Source organism: Gossypium arboreum, chromosome 12, assembly GCF_025698485.1.
Source record: "Gossypium arboreum isolate Shixiya-1 chromosome 12, ASM2569848v2, whole genome shotgun sequence".
Classification (NCBI taxonomy): Eukaryota; Viridiplantae; Streptophyta; class Magnoliopsida; order Malvales; family Malvaceae; genus Gossypium; species Gossypium arboreum.
Genome location: NC_069081.1, coordinates 5,037,285 through 5,062,714, shown reverse-complemented (window position 1 = coordinate 5,062,714; position 25,430 = coordinate 5,037,285). Strand labels below are relative to the sequence as shown.

The 25,430-nt window shown below is 34.1% G+C and overlaps 3 protein-coding genes across 3 annotated transcripts; 1 reads left to right on the top strand and 2 right to left on the bottom strand.

Moving 5' to 3' along the window:
• Positions 1-14,789: 14,789 nt before the first annotated feature.
• LOC108476819 (uncharacterized) lies at positions 14,790-17,758 on the top strand. The gene is made up of 10 exons (XM_017779166.2): positions 14,790-14,929; positions 15,136-15,180; positions 15,276-15,353; positions 15,557-15,581; positions 15,669-15,701; positions 15,806-15,927; positions 16,055-16,185; positions 16,460-16,680; positions 17,056-17,309; positions 17,388-17,758. The coding sequence occupies exons 2-10, from the start codon at positions 15,178-15,180 to the stop codon at positions 17,481-17,483; spliced, it is 963 nt and encodes a 320-aa protein (XP_017634655.1). The 5' UTR covers positions 14,790-14,929; positions 15,136-15,177; the 3' UTR covers positions 17,484-17,758.
• Positions 17,759-18,585: 827 nt separating this feature from the next.
• LOC108479021 (uncharacterized) lies at positions 18,586-20,072 on the bottom strand. Its single transcript, XM_017781454.2, has 2 exons — positions 19,028-20,072; positions 18,586-18,917 (listed from the first exon to the last, which is right to left on the bottom strand). The coding sequence occupies exons 1-2, from the start codon at positions 19,371-19,373 to the stop codon at positions 18,670-18,672; spliced, it is 594 nt and encodes a 197-aa protein (XP_017636943.1). The 5' UTR covers positions 19,374-20,072; the 3' UTR covers positions 18,586-18,669.
• A 141-nt stretch (positions 20,073-20,213) lies between these two features.
• Positions 20,214-23,124, bottom strand: LOC108477184 (NADH dehydrogenase [ubiquinone] 1 beta subcomplex subunit 9-like). The gene is made up of 6 exons (XM_017779652.2): positions 22,863-23,124; positions 22,742-22,783; positions 22,381-22,462; positions 21,705-21,760; positions 20,942-21,014; positions 20,214-20,483 (listed from the first exon to the last, which is right to left on the bottom strand). Exons 1-5 carry the CDS (start codon positions 22,992-22,994, stop codon positions 20,973-20,975), a joined length of 354 nt encoding a protein of 117 aa, XP_017635141.1. The 5' UTR covers positions 22,995-23,124; the 3' UTR covers positions 20,214-20,483; positions 20,942-20,972.
• Between the last annotated feature and the right edge of the window lie 2,306 nt (positions 23,125-25,430).

The window sequence follows — 25,430 nt, the reverse complement described above, 5'->3', positions numbered from 1 at the left end:
ATTCGGGTGTCTTTTCCTTTGATTTAGTTCGACTCTCATTCAAGATTTCTTGCTCTGTTGGAGTACCTGTATATGCCATGTATGATGTTATCATGATATACACATGTTTGTCTTAAATGCTTTTATGCCTACATGATTATGCAGTGCTCCTTAAGCATGTTTGTCGTATGTCCATTTAGCCACGATTGTTGAGGATCTGTGTTCATTGCTTTGATTCTCGACTTTCTCTTCGTGCCTTATACATCTTCAAGCTTCACGAGTAATCGACGTTTCTCGATATCACTCTTCCACTTTCGATTGAACTTTGTTCTTACTTTGAGACTCTTGTGCTTATCAAATTTTCATCCGTAATGCTTAACATTTCTTTTGTTTAGAGTATGTCATTTCACCATTTATCATGTAAATAAACACATAATGAGATGCATGAAAAGGTCGATAGGGACAAAATGATATTTCATATTCATCTATTTCAAATGTGGCAAACAAAGCAAGTTAACCAATGAGAGTAAAAATGTCAAAAGAAAGAAAGGATCGTATTCAACGGATACAAATGCTCTAGATATTCAACACATGAACTCTTCCTCGTTCCTCAATCAAAAATCTTTTCGAGCGGCTTCTTGCGTAGAAGATTTCGAGCTTTCGAAATGCTTCAAATCTGTAGCCTCACTGCTTGACCTATCGTTCGACCGCCAGTGTGTTTCATTAGGACGCCTCTCGGTTTTCATCCTAATCTTTTGTACTAATCAAGACGCCTTTTCGGGTTTTCACCTTGATCCCTTTTTTTTAAGATGCCCTTTTCGGTTTTCATCTTAAGCATAATATTTCTTCACAAGATCCGAGTTCATTGGATTCGACAACTCTTTCCCATCCATCTCGGTAAGGATCAAAGCTCCTCCCGAGAATGCCTTTTTACGACGTCACGATCCTTCCCGATTTGGTGCCCATTTCCTCGCAGATCTTTTTGTATTGGGAGAATTTTCTCAAAGACAAGTTCTCCTTCATGGAATTCTCTTGGTCGTACCTTCTTATCATGGGTCGCTATCATTCTTTTTTGGTACATCCGCCGTGACAAATTGCCCTCGAGATGCTTTTCTTCAATGAGGTTCACTGATCATATCGAGCTTGTACCCATTCGCTTCTTCTAACTTTGATTCCATTAAGACTCGTAGAGAAAGGATCTCAACCTCGATAGGTAGCATGACTTCCATTCCATAAACCGAGAGAAAGGAGTTGCTCCGTAGATGTTCGTGACAGATGTGCGATATGCAAACAAAGCAAATGGAAGCTTCTCGTGCCAATCTTTAAACGTCTCGATCATTTTCCCAATGATCCTCTTAATATTTTTATTGGTCGCTTCAATGACCCGCTCATCTTTAGGCGATAGGCGAGGAGTTATGATGTTTTATTTGGAATTGCTCGCATACTTCCTTCATCATATTGTTATTGATTCATGGCGTTATCGAAATGATTCTTTCAGGCAAACTATATCGACAAATGATTTCCTTCTTCAAAAACCTGCAAACTGCAGTCTTGGTTACATTGGCAAACGAAGCGGCTTCTATCCATTTTGTGAAGTAATCAATGGCCACAAAAATGAATCGATGTCTATTAGAAGCTTTCGGGAAAATAGGCCCTATGACATCCATGCCCCACATAGAAAAAGGCCACGGAGAAGTCATGACGTGAAGGGCGAAGGGCTACATGAATTTTATCGCCAGAGATTTGACATTTGTGGCATTTTCGGTAAAACTAATGCGATCGCTTTCCATCGTCAACCAAGAGTAACCGAGTCTCATAATCTTTCCGCCATATGAAACCATTGGCATGTGTCCCATGATTCCTTCATGGACATCTTCAAGTATCTTTCGGCTTCAACATCATCCACGCATCTCAAAAGTACTTGATCCTTTCCTCTTTTATACAGGATATCCCCATCAAGAACAAATTCCGCTGCCATTCTTCTGATTGTTCTTTTGTCGTTCTCATTCACTTGTTCGGGATAGCTTTGATTCTTAATATATTCTAAGATATCATGGAACCATGGCCGTCCGTCTGCCTCTTTCTCAATGCTACAACAGTGTGCAAGGACCTCGTATATGCTCATTTTGAGGGGCATTATTTCTGCTTCTTTACTTGCTTTGAACATTGAAGCCAAAGTGGCGAGGGCATCAGCCAATTGGTTTTCTTCTCGTGGGAAGTAATGAAAAGTTATTTCTTTGAATTCTTTGATCAATTCAGCTACTAAATCACTGTACTTAATCAATTTTGGGTCCCTCACTTCCCACTCTCCACGGATTTGGTAAACCACTAGGGCTGAGTCTCCGTACACCTCTAAGATTTCGATGTTTCGTTCAATAGCTGCACGAAGTCCCATGATACAGGCCTCATATTCTGCTATGTTATTGGTACAGAATAAATTCAGTCTTACAGTGAACGGATAATGATTCCCGTCTGGTGATACCAGGATTTTTCCAATTCCATGCCCTAAAGCATTAGACGCACCATCAAAGCACATCTTCCATGACTTCTCTTTTGATGACTCGGATTCCATTTCTGTGATGCACATTAAGTCTTCGTCTGGGAAATCAAATTTCAAGGGCTCATATTCCTCCGTCGTTCGAGTCACTAAGAAATCAGCTATTGCGCTCCCTTTTATCGACTTCTGACTTACATAGGCAATGTCATATTCTGATAGGAGGATCTGCCATCGTGCCATTCTTCCTGAGAGTACCGGTGATTCCATCATGTATTTTATTGGGTCTAGCTTTGAAATTAGCCATGTCGTATGTTACAACATATATTGTCTCAGTCTCCGAGCTACCCAAACCAGAGCGCAACAGTATTTTTCAATGGATGAATACTTTGCCTCATATTCAGTGAACTTTTTACTGAGGTAGTAGATCGCCTTTTCTTTCTTTTCTGACTCGTCGTGTTGCCCCAGTACGCAACCCATTGAATTTTCAAACACAATTAAATACAATATCAATGGTCTTCCCGGAGTTGGTGGTACTAGCACTGGAGGACTAGACAAATATTGCTTTATTTTATCAAAGGCCACCTGGCATTCCTTATTCCATTCTCCAGGGTTATGTTTTCGAAAAAGTCGAAAGATTGGGTCGCATTGGTTGGTAAGCTGAGCGATAAATCGGGCGATGTAATTTAATCTCCCTAAAAATCCTCTAACTTCCTTTTGCGTGCGCGGAGATGGTAACTCTTGAATGGATTTTATTTTATCTGGATCAACCTCGATACCTCTTTCATCGACAATGAAGCCTAGCAACTTCCCGAGGTAGCCCCAAACGTACATTTGGTGGATTGAGCTTTAATCGGAACTTTCTCACTGTCGAACAACTTCTTGAGATTCACTACATGCTCTTCTTCCCTCGGATTTAGCAATCATATCGTCGACGAGACCTCTATTTCTTTATGCATCATGTCATGGAATAACGTCACCATAGCCCTCTGATATGTTGCCCCAGCATTCTTTAACCCGAATGGCATCACCTTGTAGCAGAATGTTCCCCACATTGTTACGAAAGTAGTTTTCTCCATATCTTCCGGGGCCATTTTGATCTGATTGTACCCCGAGAATCCATCCATGAAGGAAAACAATGAATGTTTTGCCGTGTTATCCACCAACGTATCAATGTGTTGTAAGGGAAAATTATCTTTTGGACTTGCTCGATTCAGGTCACGATAATCCACGCACATTCGTACTTTGCCGTCTTTCTTTGGTACCGGGACTATGTTAGCCACCTATTCTAGATATTTGGAGGCTTGTAGGAAGCCAACATCAAATTTCTTCTTGACTTCCTCTTTTATCTTCAACAACATCTCAGGCCTCATCCGTCTTAGCTTTTGTTGAATAGGCTTGCATTCTGGCTTTAATGGGAGCTTATGGACCGCTACATCTTCATCCAATCCTGGCATGTCCTGATATGACCATACGAATACATCTTTGTATTCGCGGAGTAAAGCAATCAAATTATGCCTGGTGCCCCCTGAAATAGAAGTCCCAATCTTCACTTCTTGCCTTCTTTCTTCAGTTCCCAGATTTATTGTTTCAACAGATTCTTGATGAGGCAAAATCTGTTTATCCTCTTGTTCCACCATTCTTAGCAAATCAGGAGACGAGACATAGTGTTCAGCGTTTTCTTCGGCTTCGAATTCTCTTAAACAAACAGCCTTCTCAAAATCGATTTCAGGACTCAGAACGGGTTTGTTCATCTTTGTTGACGCCCGAGCACCGAAAGTTGAATGGAAAAGGAACTATAGAGGGCATCCAAGTATTGGAACCAACAAACGAAATGTTATGGCATGGCATGAGGCAAATGTAAGGACAAAGCTATGAAATGAGAAAATGATTATGAAATTAGTGATAATGCGAAGATCATGACAAAATGCATCTTCATTGATATTCATTTGAATGATAAAGAGCGAATGCAAGCTTTACAAAAGAATTCTATTATATCTAAGGACACAATAGAATGTTAATGTTTGAGCATTACTCTAAAGACTTATAAACTACAAGAAGGTCCTCGGCAGTCCAATTGTTCAACATGAAACCAGGGGGACAAAGGCGTATCCTTGAGACATCTTTACTTGTGTCAGCTCCTTTGTCAATGACATTTATATTGATGTTCTGAAAACCCTTTTCGATCATTAACATTGTGCCTTATGCATTGTCCTCGCCTCGGGTATATCATTCCGTAGACGTAAATGTTCTTGACAAAGGAGGGAATTCCATAGGCTCCCATTCTGGTTCTCGGCCTTTTTCAATCTTTCAATTTTCTCATTGAATTCAGCCTCCATTACTCTAGCTTGTCGGCGAGTTTTATACGGATGACGTGGTTCCAGTCTTGTGGTATTACAACTGCGAATTATATATTTTATCTTCAGCGACCGAGTATGGGATATGCAATGTATGAATGAATGCATGAATGAATGCATGAATGTCAAATGAATGTCAGTCATGAATGAATATGCAAAAATTTGGTGTTAATTTCAAGATAGCCCTGCTTAGGCATTTCCTTAATCAAAGGAGTATTACACAATGTTTTGGTCACTCGATAATTGACTCCTCCATTAGAAACCCGTTTTGGCAACCAATCTTTAATCAACACCTTCCTAATATGATGCCTATAATGCATGATGAAAAACAATAAAGCAAAGACAAACAAACTTGATTAGTAATTTAATACAGGCAGAAAAACATAGAGAACTTCAACAAATCGAACTACTCGACCTAGTTTATTAAACAGACCCAATCCTCTTATATAGAAAGTGAAAATGCAAAAGGCAAGAGGCATTCCTCCCGTGCACTTATTTTGGGGACTACTAAACGGACAGAGGTTCGACATGGCTCTAGTTAGGTGGCTCGTATGGTTCATTATTTCCGTTTTGGTTCTAGATAGGTACTCGAATTGCCCGTACTATCATCTGATAAGATTAGCACGGAGCCTCGGTCATAGCCTATCACAGGCTCACGAGTTCAATTCGAGGGATTACATTTACTTATGCCTATGCGGAGGGACAAGTTAACTCACGAAAGCATAAGTCATATGTAACCCGAAAGTATTCACTAGCTTGTGCGGAGGGACGAGTTAACTCACGAAGGCGTAGCGTTTACTTTCACTTAAACGGACGGAGCCCGGGTAGAGAGCTCATGTCATGCAACAAAAATGCACGTGCACGGTGTGTGGGGAGAAACTTGCAAACCTTTACGTTTTATTTAAAAAACTAAACCAAAACTAAAATCACAAAAATTTAAAGCTGAAAAACAACCGGATAAAACAAGTTAGAATATATACAACACGATGCAAATGCATGATTTTTTTTTTGAAAACAAAAAATTTGAAGATCACGACTAAATGTTAATTTGAACAAGGAACTTTGAAAATTTTGACAACGCGAGTTTAGTTCGACTCGACTCTCAAAAAGGGTCCCCAGTGGAGTCGCCATCTGTAGCGACGTAAAAAAAAAAATTTGTTTCGCTTGGTCGCTAATTGTGGCGATTTATTAAACATTTGAAAACCAACTTTCGATTTCATTAACAAAGGAGTCGCCACGATCCTTTTTATAGGTGTGATCGGACACCTAATAAAATTATTTTAAAACAAAAAGAAGGCCAAATTTAGGTCTACGTGAAAGTCCAGAGAAAAATTGGGGTTCGAGTCGATTACGCTGTGAGGAAGGTATTAGCACCCTCGCGACGCCCAAAATTGGTATCTCCTAAACATGTGTTGACTTGATTTTCAAAATACGAGTTCAATATAATATTTAATCGTGATCCGATTGAAAATGAGAATTTTAGTTTTCGATTTTTTAGAAAGGGTGTCACGTTTTTTAACACAAGCCATTTAATTTCACCCAACATAGCGATGAAATCGATGGCTTAATATTAAATCGGTACATTGCCTTATTTTTGAAATTAATTAAAACATGAGAAAAAATATTCCTAAAGTGAGAAATTAAAATAGATAAAGGACGAAAAAAAATGATATCATTAATGAAAAATATTAACATGGAATACTAGAATATTAGAATAACAATAATAATGATATTTACAAAATAAAAACAAATCATGTACTAATAATAAAATAGGAAAATGATATATTTGGTAATAATAATATAAAATAATAATATGTACATAAAAATACATATGTATATATATATGCATATAATAAAAGTATGTAATAATAATAATAATATCTACAATAAAAGAAAATATTAGGAAACGTACATAAAAAATATATACATAAAATTTACAACAATAATATAAAATAATGATATGTACAAATATATATATACATATGTACATAAAATATACACTAATATAATAATAGTTATAATAATACTAGCAATAGTAATAATTTGTAATAATAATATATACACAATATGGTATTTAAAATATATATATATGTATATATAATAGTATCTAAGAATATATACATAAGAAATATATAACTAATGGCATTAAAAAATATATACATAATATATATAAAATACTTAAAAAAGAAGAAGGGGGAAAGAAGAGAGAAGAGAGGAGGGAAAGGAAATCCGGCCAAGGGGGGCCGATCACCGGTCGATCGTCGGTCGCCAATCATCATGGTGCGCCACACCCCACAGTGTACGGAAAAAAATTCTTAACAATATATGTATATATAAAGAAAGAAAAAAACAACACAAAAAAAAGAAAAAGATTCGAAAGAAGAGGAAAAAAGAAAAATGCAACCTTTTATTGATATTTTTGTGTTCAAAATTTGAAGGATTTTTTGTTTTTTTTCTTCAATCCTTGTAAAATCCTCCCTCTTCTTTCTTACATGATTTTTGAATGGCTTTTTATAGCCATCTTTTACATGATTTTCTATTTTTTTTTTCTATTTTGTAGGTGGTGGTGGTAGACAATGGGAGGAAAAATGGGGCAAGTGGGAAAGTGGTTAGGTGGCTAGGTTTTTTTATTTTTTTTTGGTTAGGTTTTTTTTTTTTTTTTTTTTTTGGGGGTTAGGTTTTTCTTTTTTCTTTTTTTTTTAGGGTTAGGGTTTTTTTTTTGAGAAGGCTTAATGGGCTTTTGAATTGGGTTTAATAATTGGGTTTTGTAATGGGTTTGGGTAGATGTAAATGGGTCATGGGTTAAGGGTTTTAGTGGGTTTAGAGGTTTGGTTGGGTTTTGATATAATCGGGCCCGGGCAATTTGGGCTTCTACAGGATACATGTCATATGTTATAATGGCTAACAAAGGATTTCATTTCTTAATACTATCAAGCAGAAGACTTGTTGAATTTGTTCATTTATAAGCCACTCCAAAGTATGGAGAACGTAATGCTGCATGCGTACACGTGTGTGTAAAGGTTGGGTCTGCCTTAAAGATTACAAACTCAAATTGTTTAGCTGCATGCATAACCTGGTTATACATATCCTAAACATGATAGAATATACTCTTCAAAAATACATATGATATGAATACATGAATGATAGTAACAAAAATGAATACATGAATGATATGTAGTTTTTGGACAGCCATACCCTAAAGAGCTGAGGTTGGGGAGCAATTTCTATATAAACCCCACAAGAAAATCTTATACTTTCCCTCGTAAAGCCATCCAACTTTCATAATTTGGAGGTTAAATAGTATATTCTTCAACCATTTAGAATTTAGTCTCTTACTTTTATTTTAAGAAATTTTGACTATCTACATTTTTAAATTTAAAATATAAATCTAATTTTTAACACCATTAAAATTTTAAAATTTTAAAATAAATAAATTCTTAAAAATAAAAGTAAAAAACTTCGGACCAATAACTTATTTTTAACTTAAGGAATTATAAATAAATGATGAGGTTTAGGAAAATATAAATGAAGGTAGCTAATGGAAGTGGAAGGGTAAAAGAAAAGGAAGGTGACGAGATTGGGACTTTGTTCTACCTCCCAACTAAAAGTGGCCAGCAAAGCATACCTAAAGACCCTGTCATGTAAGCTAGTGTGAGAGTACTAGGCAGCACTGGGGATGAACATTAGGCCAATTCGATTTATTCCTTTCTAACATTTCAGAAATTGATTAATGGCAGTATGCGTACTAAAATTAGGCAGCATCATGGATGAACATTAGATTTTTGGTTCTAAAATTTGGAAAATGGATTAGTGGCCATCCGTAGCAGGCCTATATTCCTAACAGACGTGGAGAATAGTAATAAGTATTGTTTCTAAAGCCATGATCAAGAAGATTGCCACTCTATGTCACAAATGGCTACAACGTCGTCTGACACATGCTTCACAATATTCCTTCTTGATAAACCTTAAATAAGACTTTAATAAACTTATAAATGTCTAAATTCGTCTCGACTAAAACTTTATTTTAATTCTGGTCATTCGAATAAATTGTTGCTTCTTGCAGAGTGGTATTACTCTAAAAAATTTGACCTCAATTTCTAGAACGCATTGTGATATTACTTTGTTGAGGATCGATCCGTATAAATAATGAAATAATAAAAGTGAAATAGAATGAACACAAATATTTTATATGAAAAATCTTCAAAGAGGGAAAAACTACGGGCAAAGGTACTTTCACTACAATGGCAAAAACGAAGAATACAAAAGATGAAAATAAAACTAAACCCCGAAACTCGAAATAAGAATCTTCAAAATGTAAATACAAAGTTCTCTTAAAGCATGTAAAAGCTAATACATAAATGTGTAATGGGTTATTTTTCTAAGATTGTAAAAAGCTTATTTATAGACTAAATTTGTAACTCAAATAATATTAAAATAACTTACACTAATCAAAATTTATGTGGGAAACTAAAACAAAGTTTAATTGAGAGAAGAAACCAGAAAACTTGGACTGGATGTTGTGTCGTCGTGATGCTGCTTCTCTACTCATCAGGACATCAAGACAATCGCGTCATCAGGACGATCCTTTGTTTCGGGTTGTTTTGGGTCAAATACGAGGTATAACTCCACATTACTTGAATAATTTTTGCAATGTCAGTGGATATACTTGTGGAATTAAATCACCACCCAGTTACAAGAATGGAAAAACGTAATTTTAGCTCCACAAGATTTTCATTCATAAATAATGCAGATTAGAAAAGTAAATAAAAAGGGTAAACTGCTAAAATAGTCCTTTTGTTTGCCTCAGGTTACATGTTAGTCACTTATGTTTGAAATGTTAGTCACTTATGTTTGAAATGTTACGTTTTTGTCACTTATGTTATCGTGTTGTAACATTTTAGTCATTGAGCCATTAATTGACATCAACGATGTAATGGTAAGCTGATGTGGCACGTTAAATCATCATTTCAAACGAAAATTTTAGGTTAAATTCTACAATTGGTCCTTATATTTTTTTTTCATTTTGAGTAATTTTTTTTTTCTTTTATGTTCTTTTAACTTTTCTTTTTTTTCATTCTTTTTTGCTTCTCCATTTATTTTCCTCCCTTCTTCATTTCTTTTAACATAGTTTTTCAATGTTTTCCATTTTTTAAAACTATTCCACAAGCTCGCCTTACTCGAAAAAATTAAATTGTTCAAAAAATAAAAGTATGATTAGATATAATAGATTCTAGCTCATCGTTAATAGCATATCTACAAAAACTAGCATTAATTGATTTTACAACTTCATCATATGTTTTTGGATCCTCATCTATTAGGAAAGTATGAGAAATGGAATCACTTATTGAATTAAGTCAACAATTTCAATTATAAAAGAAGTAAGGAAGTTATGACCAAAACTAGTTGTAGTTTTCTGTCTTTTAGTCCTCCTAGGATCATCATCATATTAAGAATCCCTAGCATGTTTACTAGTAGCGGAAGAAGCATGTTTGCTAGTTTAATGTCTGCCTTATTAAGAAGTCCACCACTAATCAAGTTTTTACATAAAGTAAGAATATACAAAACATTATTTAAAGCAAGCGTTTTGCCAGAAGTAAGCTTAAGTAAAATATTTAATTTACCAAGTACCTTCTCAATTGCTAGAATTACCCATGTAGACTTGTTCACCTTCAGCTACAATCTCAAATTCGATGAATATCTCTCTGTTGGCACAGAAATATTTAGAAGCACTCGTGTTTACTATCCTGTAACACACCTCACCAGGCCTGGTCGCTAGACCCGAGTAATAAGATGCTACGACAAAATCCAACAATCAACAAATACTTTACTAAACAAAATCTCAATTAATTATCATTAAATCACGTATAATCAAATATATTAAAATTTTTGAATTCTAAAAGGACTTAATTGAGAATTTCAAGCATGAAAAACAATTGAAATGAAAAGTTTTCAAAGTTTAAAGGTTAATTTCAGAAATTCCTAGTTGGTGTCAATACCAAATCGATACCTTATTGAAAATCGATACCAAAATTTCAATTATGTTTTCTTTGCAAAACAAGGGTCTCGATATTTATTTCTTTTCAAAAATAGGCATGTTTAGCCTCATTTTAAGAAGCTTGGGCAAGTAAGTCACTTAGTTTGTTTTAGGGTTTTATTTTAGTTTTTATTTTATTTCAATTTAGTCCTTTAAACAATTTTTGTTCTTGTTTAACTTGGATTTGATTTCAATCCAAGCTTTTAATTTAATAATTTTTCTTTATTTCTTTTGGATTCCAATTGCAATCAAAGTGATCTTCGCAACTGTTAAAGGAAATCCCACTTCTGCGCACAAATTGATATCAAAACAGATTTATTTTCTTATTCCCTTCTTTTATTTAATTTACTGCTTTGTATGCTAAATATGAGTTTAAGGATTATTGCATTTAGATCCATGAGTATCTAGTTTCCTTATGAAGATTAACGAATGAATGTTTGACTACTTAACAAATGAATTAGGGTTTCAATCCGAGTAAGTTGGTATAAATTATGTGACATTAAACCCTAGGAAGTGACGCCCCTAGGAAGTAATTAATGATAAACGAGATCGAGAGATAGTTTACCGAGAAAATTATAATTTATCCCGGTCAAAAAAGTAAGGTTGAGAGGTAAGCGTGTATTGGCCGATTAGTTAATTAGTTAGAGTCGAGAGGTAATAACTAGTTGATTAATAGCTAACTCGATAAAACCGAAGTTCTGAAGTTAATTAGGAACACTGAATTGAGTTAATCCCCTACTTGTTTTATTGGAATTCATTTCGATTGTTAATTGGTTGTTTTTATTTTAGATAATTTTAGGTTAATTTGATTAATCCATTTTCATTTGGTTTTTTTGTAATATAAATTTTAAATTAATAATATTTAGTCCTATTAGTGTAGAAAATTAATTTCAGTTTGATTCAACCACCCTTGGGTACGATCCTCGGAATGCTTCACAGAGTGTTTCGTTGTAACATTCTTTACTATATTACAATTTAACTCGTATAATTGCGGACACCGCTGTTTAATCATATATTTATTTATTGCAGTATTTCTAGTCTAGACGTTCGCATGTCTAGTGGCGGTCAATTAACACAGTGCTTCCAAATTCGTACACCCGAATGAGAAATAAAATCAAAAATAATTTTAAAATTGGTCGAAAATTTTGGTTGGAAAAAAAAACCACACTAGGATCAATTCTCAAGAAAGTTTAGAGGGATCACAAACGATCCAGCTTAAAACCCAAATTCCTCAACAAAACTTCATCTAATGTAATTTTTAATAAAATAACAAAGAAGGATGAGGGAGACGAGAAGAGTGATAGAGGCTCTAATTTTCTTTTTTGGTGTTTGAAATATGAGGAAAATAGTCTCCTATTTATAGGATTCCCAAAGGGGTAAAATGATCTAAAAATTCAACGGCCATATTGCAACGATCAACAATTTAGAAGCAAAAAATAAATAAAAGGGCTAATTTCACTATTGCTTTTTTTCCCATCTTTCCAAAAATCTTTATTTCTTTTGCATTAGTAGGGATATGTTAGTAATGCAAAAATCTAACCGTTACAATATGGTCGTTGGGATCTGACCATTACAATATGCTGTTGGAATCTGACCGTTACAATATGCCATTGGAATCTAGTCGTTGCAAAATGGCCCTTGAATTTTGGGACCATTTTGCCCTTTTGAGATTATATTCCTCATATTTCACACAATAAAAATTAAAGTCGCTATCACTCTTCTCGTCTCCCTCATCCTTATTTGTTATTTTACTAAAAATCACATTAGATGAAGTTTTGTTTAGGAGTTTGAGTTTTAAGGGAAACTGTCCGTGACCCCTCCAAACTTTTTGTGGGAATTGATCCTAGTATGGGTTTTTTTCCAGCCAAAATTTTCGACCACCTTTAAAATTATATTTTATCTTATTTCTCGTAAACTTAAGAAGAGCAATATCAATTGTATTCTATCTTCCTCATTCAGGTGTACGAATTTGGAAGCACTATATTAGCCTTGGGGGCGACGTCCATTTTCGATTACACCGATCAGGGCAAAATCGCTTTTAAAGCAGTGGTTTCTCCATGGCACAATAGTTATTTATTTATTTATTTATTAATTTGTCCCTTATTTTGTGTACTTGACAGTGCTAATGTCTTTATTTTGCAATAGTAATTATCCAACAAGGCTATGTATTCGACCAGTTAAATTGATTTGATTTTTCAATTTTTATATAAATAATTGAATAACCAATTGAACCCGTCAATTCTATATGACTAAATTGAAATAATCAATCTAAATATCTTCGATTAAGGCTAGTTTGGCATTGTTATGCAGTTTAAAAATGCTTTTAAAATTTTTTGTAGAAATGCTTTTGAAAAGTTGTGATTAGTAAACGTGCTTTTGAAAAGTGTGTGGTTTATTAGTTTCATATGTTTGGCATTGCTATTAAAAATTACTGTTGGAAGTTAACATGTTTCTTTTATACAAAAGTAAAAAAATCAATATAATACTAGATATTAGTAATATAATAATAATTATTGTTAGTTCAATAATAACAAATACTATTTTTTTTTTGGTGAATTATAATAATAGGATAAAGGCAGAACAACCAACGTGACTCAAACTTAGACCATACTTGGGGCAATGAACACCCTTGACCATCAGGTCATCACATGATGTTCACAATTACTATTAAATCTATGCAACTTAAATGTTACTAAATTAATACATCATAACGTATCCAAGTTAAAACAAACTCATTAAACTACAAGCAATGATATTTCTTATAACTTCCATGAATTCATTGTCATCATCACTTTGTTTGTTAAGCACATTTTCTACCTCAGTAATATTTTCATATGTAGTATCATTAGTTTCATATTCCAAAAAATCCACATTATCTAGACCTTCATGTTTTTGGATAAAATTGTGTACCACTATTGTAACAACAACAATTAACCTTTGTTCTTCAAAATTGTAGATAGTGGCAAAATTGAAATCCCGATCTCTCTATTATGCTATCATTTGGGATTTAATTTTGGCATACTTTTGATCCTTTATTTTCACAATCACATTGGTTAGTCTAAGTAATTATCTTTAACTATTCGATTAAAATGATGATGTTAATTTCTTTTAAAAATATCTTTGTAATATAAATATATATAATTTTGCATGAAGTTGGCATGGGTAATTTTTTTTTAAAATCGACCTCAATATTTTAATAGAAATAATCAAGAGTATCAACTATTTCGACTAACTAATAATATTATGCAAATGAATCAAATTATATCAAATAAAATCTAAATTTAAATATGGTAGAGGAACCATAAGTTTAATTTAATCTAAAACAATCGAAACCTAACACAACCATTTGTGATTTAATTTATTATACATTTGGATTTTTAAAATATTATTTTGAATTAATTTTATTTAATTAAATAAGTAACTAACTATATGTTTTACTAAAAGTGAAGCCGAGAAAGAAACTTAGTACAAAATAAAGGAATACACCACTGGCGAATTTCTAGAAGGAAAAAAAACCTATCTCATAGCTACTATTATTATTATTACTAAATTGTAATGTGAAAAAATACATAATAAATTTATTAAAAAATATTTAAAAATGAAATGAATATTTAGTTGAAATGGTAAAATTAAATGTTTAAAATGTAGTTCAAATCTTATTATAATTAAGTTTTTATTGATTTTATATATAAAAATAAAAAAATAAAAACATCATAATAATAGAACTTACTTTAATAAATTTAAAATAAATTAGTGTTTAATAAGAGTAATTATTGATTTATTATTGTTATTTTAGATTGGGCATCTTTTAACTGTTATGGGCCAAAGAGCAGTCTGGTATGTACTTTGGGTCAGTTCCAAAATTTTCAGAATTTGGCCCAAAATTGATGATAAACTATCAGTTCTTTTAAATGAACGCGTGGCAGAATCTGAAGGTAGCGTGCAATAAACGCAGATAAAGCGAATCTTAGATGATTCCATTCACCACCTTACATAATCTTTCCTCTCCATCACTCCATCGATTTCCGATCAACGCACCTGAAATTGAATTTTATTTTCTCTCAGGTAATTTTATTCTGTTTTAATTTAGTCTTAGATCTGTTCACTTGTGCCATTCAAACTAAATTACGGGATAAAAGTTTTGAATTTTAATTTAAAATATAACCTTTTTTCCCTTCAAAAGTTGTTGCTGTTGTATATAATATATAGATTTATGTATTGTTGGATATTATTGTTAATCTTTAGACTCATCTGATCTTTTATTCTTGTAGGGAAGTAAGTTATCCAGTTTGACTGTTTACAAGCATTACAAAATGGTAAGTGTTTACATTTTTAGAATGTTAATGCCTGCTTTGTTTGGGTTGTGGCATTGGAAATTGTTTTGAATTCAATTTTGAAATTGATGTGGCAGTTTTTCGATAGATATGGTTACCATGGGACATCATTTGAGCAGAGTTATCGATGTTACCCTGCATCTTTCATTGAAAAGGTCTGTAAAACTACAACTTTTTGTTATATTGTTGATTTGATTCAATATTTATATTCATTAATCTGTCATCAGCTTTGAAACCCCATCATACTTGATTAGTTTCATTTGAAGGTTTATGATATTAAATCCTGCAAATCTTTTAGCTTCTTTCCCATTTATTCATGATTTTGGTCCTTTTTTTTTTTTTCCTTGTTTTCCCGCAGCCACAAATTGAAAGCGGTGATAAAAGTAAGTTTCCTGACCTTTAGTTCTTGTAATATGTTCCTTTTGGAGTATCACTTTCCTAATATATACATTCTTTCACTGTTCTTTCAGTTATCATGCCTCCATCTGCACTTGATCGCTTGGGTTCGTTGTTTGATATTGGCAGCACTTTTACTTTTGTAATTAGTCTTAGTTTCACATTAATCTGGCGGTATAATCCAAAAGTTAATTTATGACAAATTATGCAGCATCTCTGCATATTGATTATCCAATGTTATTTGAGCTTCGGAATGATGCTGCTGAGCGTGCCTCCCATTGTGGAGTGCTAGAGTTTATCGCAGAAGAAGGCATGATCTATATGCCATATTGGGTCAGTACATTTGTTGGATTATTATGCTTCACACTAGAATTATGGCATTGCTTTAGGTCCACTAAAATGGAGGAAATCTTCTACTTATATGATTCTTGACCCGTTGTCTTCAATGGTTATGATGTAGATGATGGAGAATTTGCTCCTACAGGAGGGAGATATTGTGAGGGTGAAAAATGTAACTCTTCCAAAGGGTACCTATGTTAAATTGCAGCCCCACACAAAGGACTTTTTGGATATTTCAAACCCAAAAGCTATGTGAGTGGATAGGATTGTGAATATATGTATGCTTGAGCCTTTGATGTTTGATGGTTAGCGTAGAAAGGAATTTTGAAATTTTAGTAGTAAGTTATCAATTCATATACTCATATACCTTGAGAAGTTTGTGTAATTTAGATTCGTGTAAGCAAAATGAGAATGTAACTCCTTGAATCTGTTTTTTTCTCATGCTGTCATGGATGTAATCTACCTGTTGCTTTCCAAGTAGATTTAGACACCTCAACTCTAATCTCACTTTTGTTTCATAATGCAGCTTAGAGACGACACTGAGGAATTATTCCTGTTTGACTACTGGGGACAGTATTATGGTGGCATATAACAATAAAAAGTACTACATAGATATCATAGAGACGAAGCCTTCCAATGCAATAAGTATCATTGAGACCGACTGTGAGGTGGATTTTGCTCCTCCTCTCGATTACAAAGAGCCGGAAAGGCCTGCTGTTCCGACTTCAAGCAAGGCACAATCTCAAGGTGATGAGCTAATATCTTTGTAGATATCATGTAATGGTTTATCTTGAGTTCTTTGCTTTCTAACTCATTGTTCAGATTTCTAGTGCTGTATCTCAACGTAAGTTTTGCTTCTTTTTCATTTTATTAAAAGATTTCTTCTGGTATTCTAAGTTAAATATTCTACAACCACATAGCAAAAATATGCTTGGTAGGGATACTTTTCTCGTCTTGTTATACCCTAATTAATTCCGGTTCATGGGAATTTATGGATCTATGTTGACTGGTGAGATACAAAAGACATTCACATCTGTGTAGGATATTGCACTCAAGTTCATGATGCAACTTAGTAAATGTTTTTTTTATCTGTTCTGAGGAAAACCATTTTTTTTCCTTCAGTTGAAGAAGCTCCGGCAGAGACTGAACCAAAGTTCAGTGCCTTCACTGGTACAGGAAGACGGTTGGATGGGAAACCTCTGAAGCAACAGCCTCCTCCAGTTTCTTGGTCTGGGACCAAAGACAAGGAACCTGCTGTTTCCAATAGGAATAATAGGCAGCCTTCTTCAGGGGCTAGTTCACAAAGTAGCGCACGTCAGGCTCAGGGCAAGCTGGTATTTGGATCAAATGTCAACCATTCTAAGGAAACGAAACAGGTAGACCGCATGTTTTGGTTGTCTGGTTTAATGAAAAGAATGAAGCTATAAGATATGGTTGTTTCTTTTAATTTGCAGGAACCCGGAAAACAGGCTAAACAGGAGCAGCCTGAAAAGAAGGAAGATCCCAAGTTCCAGCCATTCACCGGGAGAAAGTACTCGTTAAAGGGTTGATTAAATCAGTCCTCAATTTCTTATGTTTTTTTTTTTTTTTTTGTGGCTCGTGGAAAGTGACAGAATGATTATATATGCATCTTGGATGTTCTGTTATCAAAATACTCACCTGAGGGTTCTCATGTCAAAATGAAATTCCATTCTGTTGTGAAAGCTCGAGAGTTTTCCATTCTGTTAATACTCTAGGGAAGTAGGATGATATTGGAATTTGATTCCACAACGATTACCTTGAATTTATCTATTTATTATGGAACAGCCATTTCATTTGTCTGCAACCATTATTCATCTAACGTCACAAATTGACAACATCCTTTAAAATGCACTTGTTAGAACAAAACCTATGGGACTGCTGAACGTCTCCATTTTCATGGCTTTTTCATTTACAAAAACTAGTGAAATCATTTATTTTTAGAATTGAATTGATCCATGGGCCAGGCCCAAACGTTTTCCATGGCTAACGTTTCTGAAATGGTTTTAGCTAAAAACTTCTTTATGAGTCATTTTTTATGTACAAATTTCTGTTCAGGTTTTAGGCCTATGGGTTGTTGTTTCTTGAAAATTACTGTGTTTTGGGAGTGAAGAAAGCTGTTGATTGGCGTTTGAAACTTGTCTCATAAGAGCAGAGCAATTTGCAACTAATACTCGACTCTTCACCATTATTATGCGAAGACTGAGCTAAAAACCAGGCTTTCTTTAAAATTTGGCAGTTCTGATTCTTCATTTCTTCTCCGAAATAATCCTCTACGACCCTGGACTTACATGCGAAATAATTGCACGTAACATACAATATATAACATCTGCTAATTTAAGAGGATGGCTGGATGATTTCTTTGACTGAACTGCCTGGTGGTGATAGTTTCAAACTGGTACATTATCTATTGTTTTAGGATGAACATGCTTATTATCATTACTGGAAATCTGATATGGATTTCGTCTATGTGATGTCCATGATATAAAACATTCTACCTATACCCAGATTCTCGGAAATGACATGATTTCTGAAGATTTTCTTGTTTGTTTAACAGGACAAACAGCCATATGCTTCCTTGTCTTCCACCTGCATGTTCTAAAGTGTGAAACAGGGAAAATTGGGAAACCATGCTTGCTGGAAAGCTAAAGAATTTTCATGGGAAAAGCATTACAATTCACAACCGTGATGAAATGTTGCATTGTTTCTGTCATTTTTCTATTGAGAACAGGAAAAAAATTCTAATACAAGCTCCTGAACAACAGCGAGTCCGATAATGAAATAAATTAAGCCAAATAAAATGGTGGTGACTCCGATGGAAACCGTAAGGAGGTATTGTTTGCTCTCTCCTGATTCGGTTGTAAGCCTAAATCCGGTGTACATTGCCCACAATATCACGAACATGGTGATTACAGTTACCAGGCCTTGCCTTATTGCTTTCGACATCGTCCTTGTCTCCTGTTGTCCTGTTTCACGGAACACACATCCACCAACCATATGCAGTTTAAAGCAATTTTCCCACACAAATTTCCCAGATTATTCATTCTCAAAAAATAAAAATAGAAAGTGAGCCTACCTTGATGGACGCCAGATAGCTCCGGCAACTGTTCTGATATATTCAAAAGCATGTCAGCCAGAATGGAAAGGCCAACGATCAGGAATAGAAAGCCGAAGATTATGGTGGAGATGCCAACATGGAAAGCCCGAGCACCGATGGCGCGGTATCGCCCAGGTTCAATGGTCAATTGGAAACCGCAGCAGATGGTTAATAAGAGCAACACCATGGTAACAACAGAGCCTGTTATACGCAACACTGCAGGCGTAGGGTTGGAATACCTGCGTTTCATCTTCTTCATCCTTCTCTTAAATTTATCATCATCCATCTCAGCTGGTCTTCCCAAGAGGAAACAAAGAGTAGGCATATATGAAAGGTAGATGAAATATTAGAATGACATAAAAAGGTTGGAATGGGAGGTTTGGGTCTAGGAATCACCGATGGGATTCCATTTGCATTTGCGGAAATGGTGGGTAGGTCATAGAATTTGCATGGAGATGAAGAACATGAATAACAGAGATGTCAATTGAGATGAAACATCAATCACCAACGTAATTGAAATTTCCAATTTGGAATCACGTTTTCATAAACGTCACTTCTCCCTTTAGAGGGAATGAATGAATATTCAATCCAATGGCGTATGGATGAGAGTATACATGATGTGGTGTGTTTTTAAGGAATCGAAGCTAATAAACCTCCTTGAAATGACATTTTCTTTTTCTTTTTTGTGATATCAAATTGTTGACCTCTCTTCCGAATTAGGCAATGAATCGATTTTGTTTGTCAAATTCACTAAATATATCCTCCGTATTCAATTTTTTTTTTTAAATATCTGGATTTATTAAATTAACTCTTCTAAAATTAAACAGTGGATATAAATGACTGAATTCAAATAAGTCCAATAGTGATTTTGAATATAAATTCATATTTGAATCCAATATAATAAACAACTATAGCCAGTACCGCTTCAACTCTTTCTTTTTTTAAATACCCATTAGTTATGCCGGATATGGCACTTCAAAGCCTACTGATACAAAATAAAAACACGTACCAACAGGTTCACTAGGTTCCTACAACTTTTTTCATACTAATTATATCCAGTATGCCCGAAAGCTCATAGGTTGCAACCCTTTGATTCCAACGTCTTCAATGGCACAATGCACAAGTACCCAACGTAGGCATATAGACAAAAGATGCAAACATAAGATTTTGACAAAAAAGGATTCATGATCATAGTATTACTTTGCAAATGTCAACAACCATTTGGTACTTTCAATCTGAGCAATGATCTCATATCGTAAACCAGACACAACACTTGAGTCAAAAGGAGCATCAACATTAATGTTATTAAAGCTTCATCACGTTTCACTGGGATGAATACAAAGGAGTTGCTGCCAAGAGCGTATGAATAGTTCCGTGATTTTGGCTAAACGATTGTTGAATCCTTGCGTTGGAATCCCTCAAGGAGTCTCTAGACCTGAATCAACCAAAATTGGAAAGTTTTAGCATCACAAAAAATAACAAAATGTTCAAAGCATCTAGTACCTACGTGATTTGACATGGCATTTTCTTAACAGAGGATGCTTTGGTAGAAGATTGGATCCTTAGTGCAAATATCATTCAAATTTGAAAAGATACTAACATGTCGAGTATCATTTATTTCGAGACAAGAACACACTAATCACTCCCTAAATAAACTAAATGATTTCAGGAGAGTGTATCTCGAAAAACCTTGAAATTATTTTCACAATAACACCCTGCTAATACATTTTTGCATGTATGTATTTTCAATATAAATCCAAGAGATTATCGCAACTAAACTTCTAAAGAAAAGCGCAACCAACCAGTGGCAAGTTGTAAGACACAAACCAAAACTTTGACAAGGGAATTATACAAAGAACAAAGAAAACCTAAATAACAAAGTAAATGGCTAACCTTTATTTGTTGGGGTAGAAAAGATCATGTTTTAATCATTTTCTTCTTTACCATAATCATATAAAATCTCAATCTGCATCAAGAATGAAATATCAGAACTGGATAAAAATTTAAAAAGCAATTAAATCAATCAGGAATTTTACTAATAGTTGCTTGAAAGCTCCTAAAAGGATCTAGGTCAGGTAGCTAAGCAACAGGGTAGAAACCCCATTACAGGACAAGATGAACACTCCTGTTCCCTTCACCCTATCTTTCTCCAGCAATTAGATCATTTTTTGACACCTACCGAGATAAATAATATATTCAAAGGAAGAAATGATTCTAAAATAGTAGGAAGAAAGAAGCTATCTGCTATAGAGAAACAAAACAAAGACAAGTGAAGAGGATTCTCTAATTACTTTTCTTCTAATCTGCAGCATGATGGGTTGATAATCACTATGAACATTGGATAGCCGTAGAGAAGGCCAATGGACAGAACAGAACAGTGCGGTATGTGAGAGGTGCAATCTCAATTTTCTCCAGCTAAAATACTGGATTTTTTAGATACCATGAACAAAGAAGAAACAAAAACAAGTGGATGTCTACTCTAAAAGCAAGAAAAGGATAGCTTACATTCATAAAGGTAGACACATGAATACTCCAAAAAAATAAAAATAAGAATGCATAGAATACAACAAGAATTGCAGACAAGTGAGGAAACATGCGAAAACAAAGAAATAACATATTTGTTGGCAAATGGCAAGAATGGAACTAAAAGAATTACCCCAGATGGCGGGACAGGGTTTCGAGTGAACTTGGAACCACCAGGAGCCCAAGGAACTGCAAATGGAATTAAGATGTTAAGCTTCAAACCACATAACAGGTTTAAAACTGGAAAGTTAGCAACTTATAAGGAAATCGCAGTCAATCAGTCAAGTGTCACAACAAGAGCAAGACTTAACAGTAAGAACCAAGTAATTTTTACCAAATACAAGAATGTAAGTAGATGGCACCAAGCAAGGAGAGGTGAAGTACCATAGTACTAGTTTGGTAGCAATTCTCTTCACCTAAATACCTTGTTTCTCACAGTCAATGAAAATTCACTGGTAATAACCAAACTATTATTTATCTGAGATGGAATCAAAATCCTAACAAAGAGTAAATGAGTTACCATAAAAAATTCATCCCATTGTCAATTTTTTGAGCCATTTTCCTCTCAGTTGTTGCACAAGAACTTCAAAAGAACACACACGTATATATACAAAAATTCCTTCCACGCGAGAACTATTGAGATGACATAGACATTCGATTTCCAATACACTAACTCTGCCTTTGGTAATATGCATGTCTCTTAGAGACCAAGTGTATGCATCAGAAAAAGAAAAGTTTCATATCCCATTACTTCAAACAGAAGTTCTCTTATAAAACCAACAACATTGAACATACTATTGTAATCTTACCAATATAAGGATCAGGATGCCGCCACTTATTATAGGTTGCTTCACCTGCAGCTATCATTTTGTCGATTGTGTCAAGATCTTCCTGCAAAAACCCAAATTATACAAAGCAACATCATCAAAGATACGAAGTGAAAAGCCAAAACAACCGCAAAGTTAAACCATTAAAAATATAATCACCATTTACATGAGTCCTTAATAAGTTCAATGCAGAAACTCAATGAGATCATTTTGTCATAATAGAAACAGAAAAAAAGAACACCCAGTAGGTAAATCTTCATACAATTTATCACTGAATATGATTAATTAAAAAAAAAAAAAGAGGATGATATAATGTGAAAATGGGAAAGGAATGAAGACGAACCACATGCTTGTTGGCTTCGAATTTTTCGCGAAGATCAGAGGCCTACAAAAAAGAAACTTAAAATCAAAGAATCGATCAATTAAGAAAGAAAAAAAAATGAGGGGAAAGATCTGAGAGATACATCTTGATAGAAGAGGTGGCGATGGACGGCCCAATTGAGGGTATCTTTGAGGGCACGGCGATAGAGAATCCGAACCCTCTCTTTCTGAGCTGCTCTTCGAGCTAAATACGCTGCCGTCGTGGCTCCGCTCATTTCGGCTGCTTTTGCTTTTTCCCAGATTCTGGACTCTTCTTTCTCTGGCTCTTCCTACGCTGTTCCTGGTAGGGGAAGTGTTGATGTAAGACTGTACGCACGGACTCATTAATTTTGAAACGACACCGTAAACGTTTAAAGTAAAAGGGATTTAGCTGGTAATTTGTGTTAATTTTTGAGACTTTTTCTTAATTTGTTATTTAAGTTTTTTTCCATTTAGTACCTGAATTTGATTTTTCTTTTTACTAATTTGATACTTAATTTTTTTAATTCAATTAGATATTTAAATTTGACACTTTTTCTTAATTTGGTATCTAAACTTATTAATTGTTATATAAATTATCAAAAACATTAACTATGTTACTTTTTTTTAAGGGTATAGAAATAACTAATGCATGATATGTGACACATAAAATGAAATTTAATGACAATAATAATTACATTTATTTGGAGTTTCCACTGATTTTCTAAATTATATGCTTGAATTTTACTTTTCATTAGGGTTAAGATTATTTTAAATAATTTAAGAGGGATCGCATGCTTAAATCATTGTATGGTTTTCAAAAAGCTTTCAATTCCACAAAAATATCATCAGTATTAGAGGAAATCTATGTTAAAAAATTGTACTTTGAGTTTTACATGAAGAATGGTTGAAGAAGAAAATTAGAGTCTAAAAAATCTAAAATAAAAGAGACTCGTTGTATTAAAATAAAAGTAATTGAACTTTTAGAATGCCAAAAATATTTCATGTCATCCTCAGATATCAATTATATATTAATTATTTTGTTACCTTGTAAGAAAATTATATTGTTAGTATATTAGAGTAATTTGTATAACGTTTGACAAGTTTAGATAACAATTTGGACCAAAAATATAGCTATCAAATTTTTAAAAATTAATTTCAAGTACTAAATATTATATTTATTCAAAAGATAAATACATATAAATCGATTTTTCTTCTTGCACATTAAAATTGTAATTTATTATAATCATATATTAAGAATTTAATGTGGTCAGGTGAATATATTGTCACATCCCGAAAATCGGGTTAGAAGAAATTGGGTTAGTGAAATCAAAAGTGGTCACGCCCTATTTTGAATTAAGGTTGTGAAAATTATGTAAAGTAATTTGTTCTGATTCAGTGGTTAAGAGATGTGAGTAGTGTGTGTAAGGTTCTGAGTTTAAATCATTTCCCTTGAATTTTTGCAAAATCTCAATCTTTGAACCTTTGATTTATAAATTATTTTTGCTCAACTAATATTAAGAATGAGTTTGTTGGTTTAGTGACAAGGCTTCAACTTACTCTTTAGTCTTGTGTTTGAATTCTTGCGTATGCAAAGTGAATTATTTTTTGTTTTAAACTCCGAGAAAAAAAATTTGATGTGATTAGTTAGTGGGGTAGTTTAAAAAAAAAGGTGACGAGGGATTTTCCTAATTTTTCTCCCTCAACCGACTATTTCTCACTCTCCACTCTTCCATTTTCTTTTCTTTTCTTTTCTTCTGTTTTTTTTCTATTATTCCTTTGCAACCTTTAATCTTTTCTTTTTGATCAATTATGCTTCTATTTTGTCGTTGTTCTGTTGTTTTTCATGCCTAGTTTTTAGATTTTGTTCTTTGGTGAGTGATTTGGGCTTCCGAAATTGTGGTAAGTGATGTATAAGTATGGTCTTCTTTGCCATTGTTGTTATTAGTAAAAAAAAAAAAATTCTTTTGGTAAGGTTTTATTCGAGGAATTCTTGTTGGTTCGATTGCTCTTTGATGATTTCTTTTGGGGGTTTCTGTTAAGGGAGGATCTCGAGCTACATAAATCTCTTTCAACTAATTGAGTACCTTAGTAATTGCTTTCTAGGTAAGGGCTGGTTTTTCTAGCGTTTTTAGTTGAATGAATGTTTTGAGTTCGTTGAAACTATATTAGTTTACTTGATATTTTGGTGTTGTAATAGGAGTTGGTAGTGTTGCTTTTAAGTCGACATCGGAAAACAATCAAGTGTGTGTTTTTAACTCGAAACCCCCGCGAATAAATCTGGAAAATTTGAAAAAAAACCCAAGGAATTTAAAATTGTTCCTTGTCACACGGTTGTGTGATAGGTCGTGTGGCAGACCATATGCGTCACACAACCGTGTGACTGGACGTGTGGGGGAGCATGAGCGTGTGCGATTACACGGGTAAATTAGGTAGGCCGTGTGGAGCACACGGGTGTGTGCAATTACACGGGCAAATCAGGTAGGTCGTGTGGGACACACAAGCGTGTGAAATCACATAGGCAGGATAGGGAACCAATGTGGGCCACATGGGCTGGTCATCTGGGTCGTGTGAAACCACACGGGCGTGTGGCCTATTTTTCTAAAATTTTCATTTAGGGTTGATTTAATCTATAATTTGTAATTAAACCCTCCATGGGGTCCATTTTGCTTTAAAAAAACTCGAAATGATGT

Bases quoted from the DNA above. Each gene is read 5' to 3' on its own strand.
- LOC108476819 (XM_017779166.2), top strand. The intron at 15,354-15,556 runs GTCTGTAAAACT...GTTTTCCCGCAG, and splicing joins CTGCATCTTTCATTGAAAAG to CCACAAATTGAAAGCGGTGA. The intron at 15,702-15,805 runs GTTCGTTGTTTG...CAAATTATGCAG, and splicing joins ATCTGCACTTGATCGCTTGG to CATCTCTGCATATTGATTAT.
- LOC108479021 (XM_017781454.2), bottom strand. From the start codon at position 19,373: ATGCCTACTCTTTGTTTCCTCTTGGGAAGACCAGCTGAGATGGATGAT. The intron at 18,918-19,027 runs GTAGGCTCACTT...TCCGTGAAACAG, and splicing joins GCTATCTGGCGTCCATCAAG to GACAACAGGAGACAAGGACG.
- LOC108477184 (XM_017779652.2), bottom strand. From the start codon at position 22,994: ATGAGCGGAGCCACGACGGCAGCGTATTTAGCTCGAAGAGCAGCTCAG. The intron at 22,463-22,741 runs GTTCGTCTTCAT...GGGTTTTTGCAG, and splicing joins TCGAAGCCAACAAGCATGTG to GAAGATCTTGACACAATCGA. The intron at 21,015-21,704 runs GTAATTCTTTTA...TTCTTGATGCAG, and splicing joins ACCCTGTCCCGCCATCTGGG to ATTGAGATTTTATATGATTA.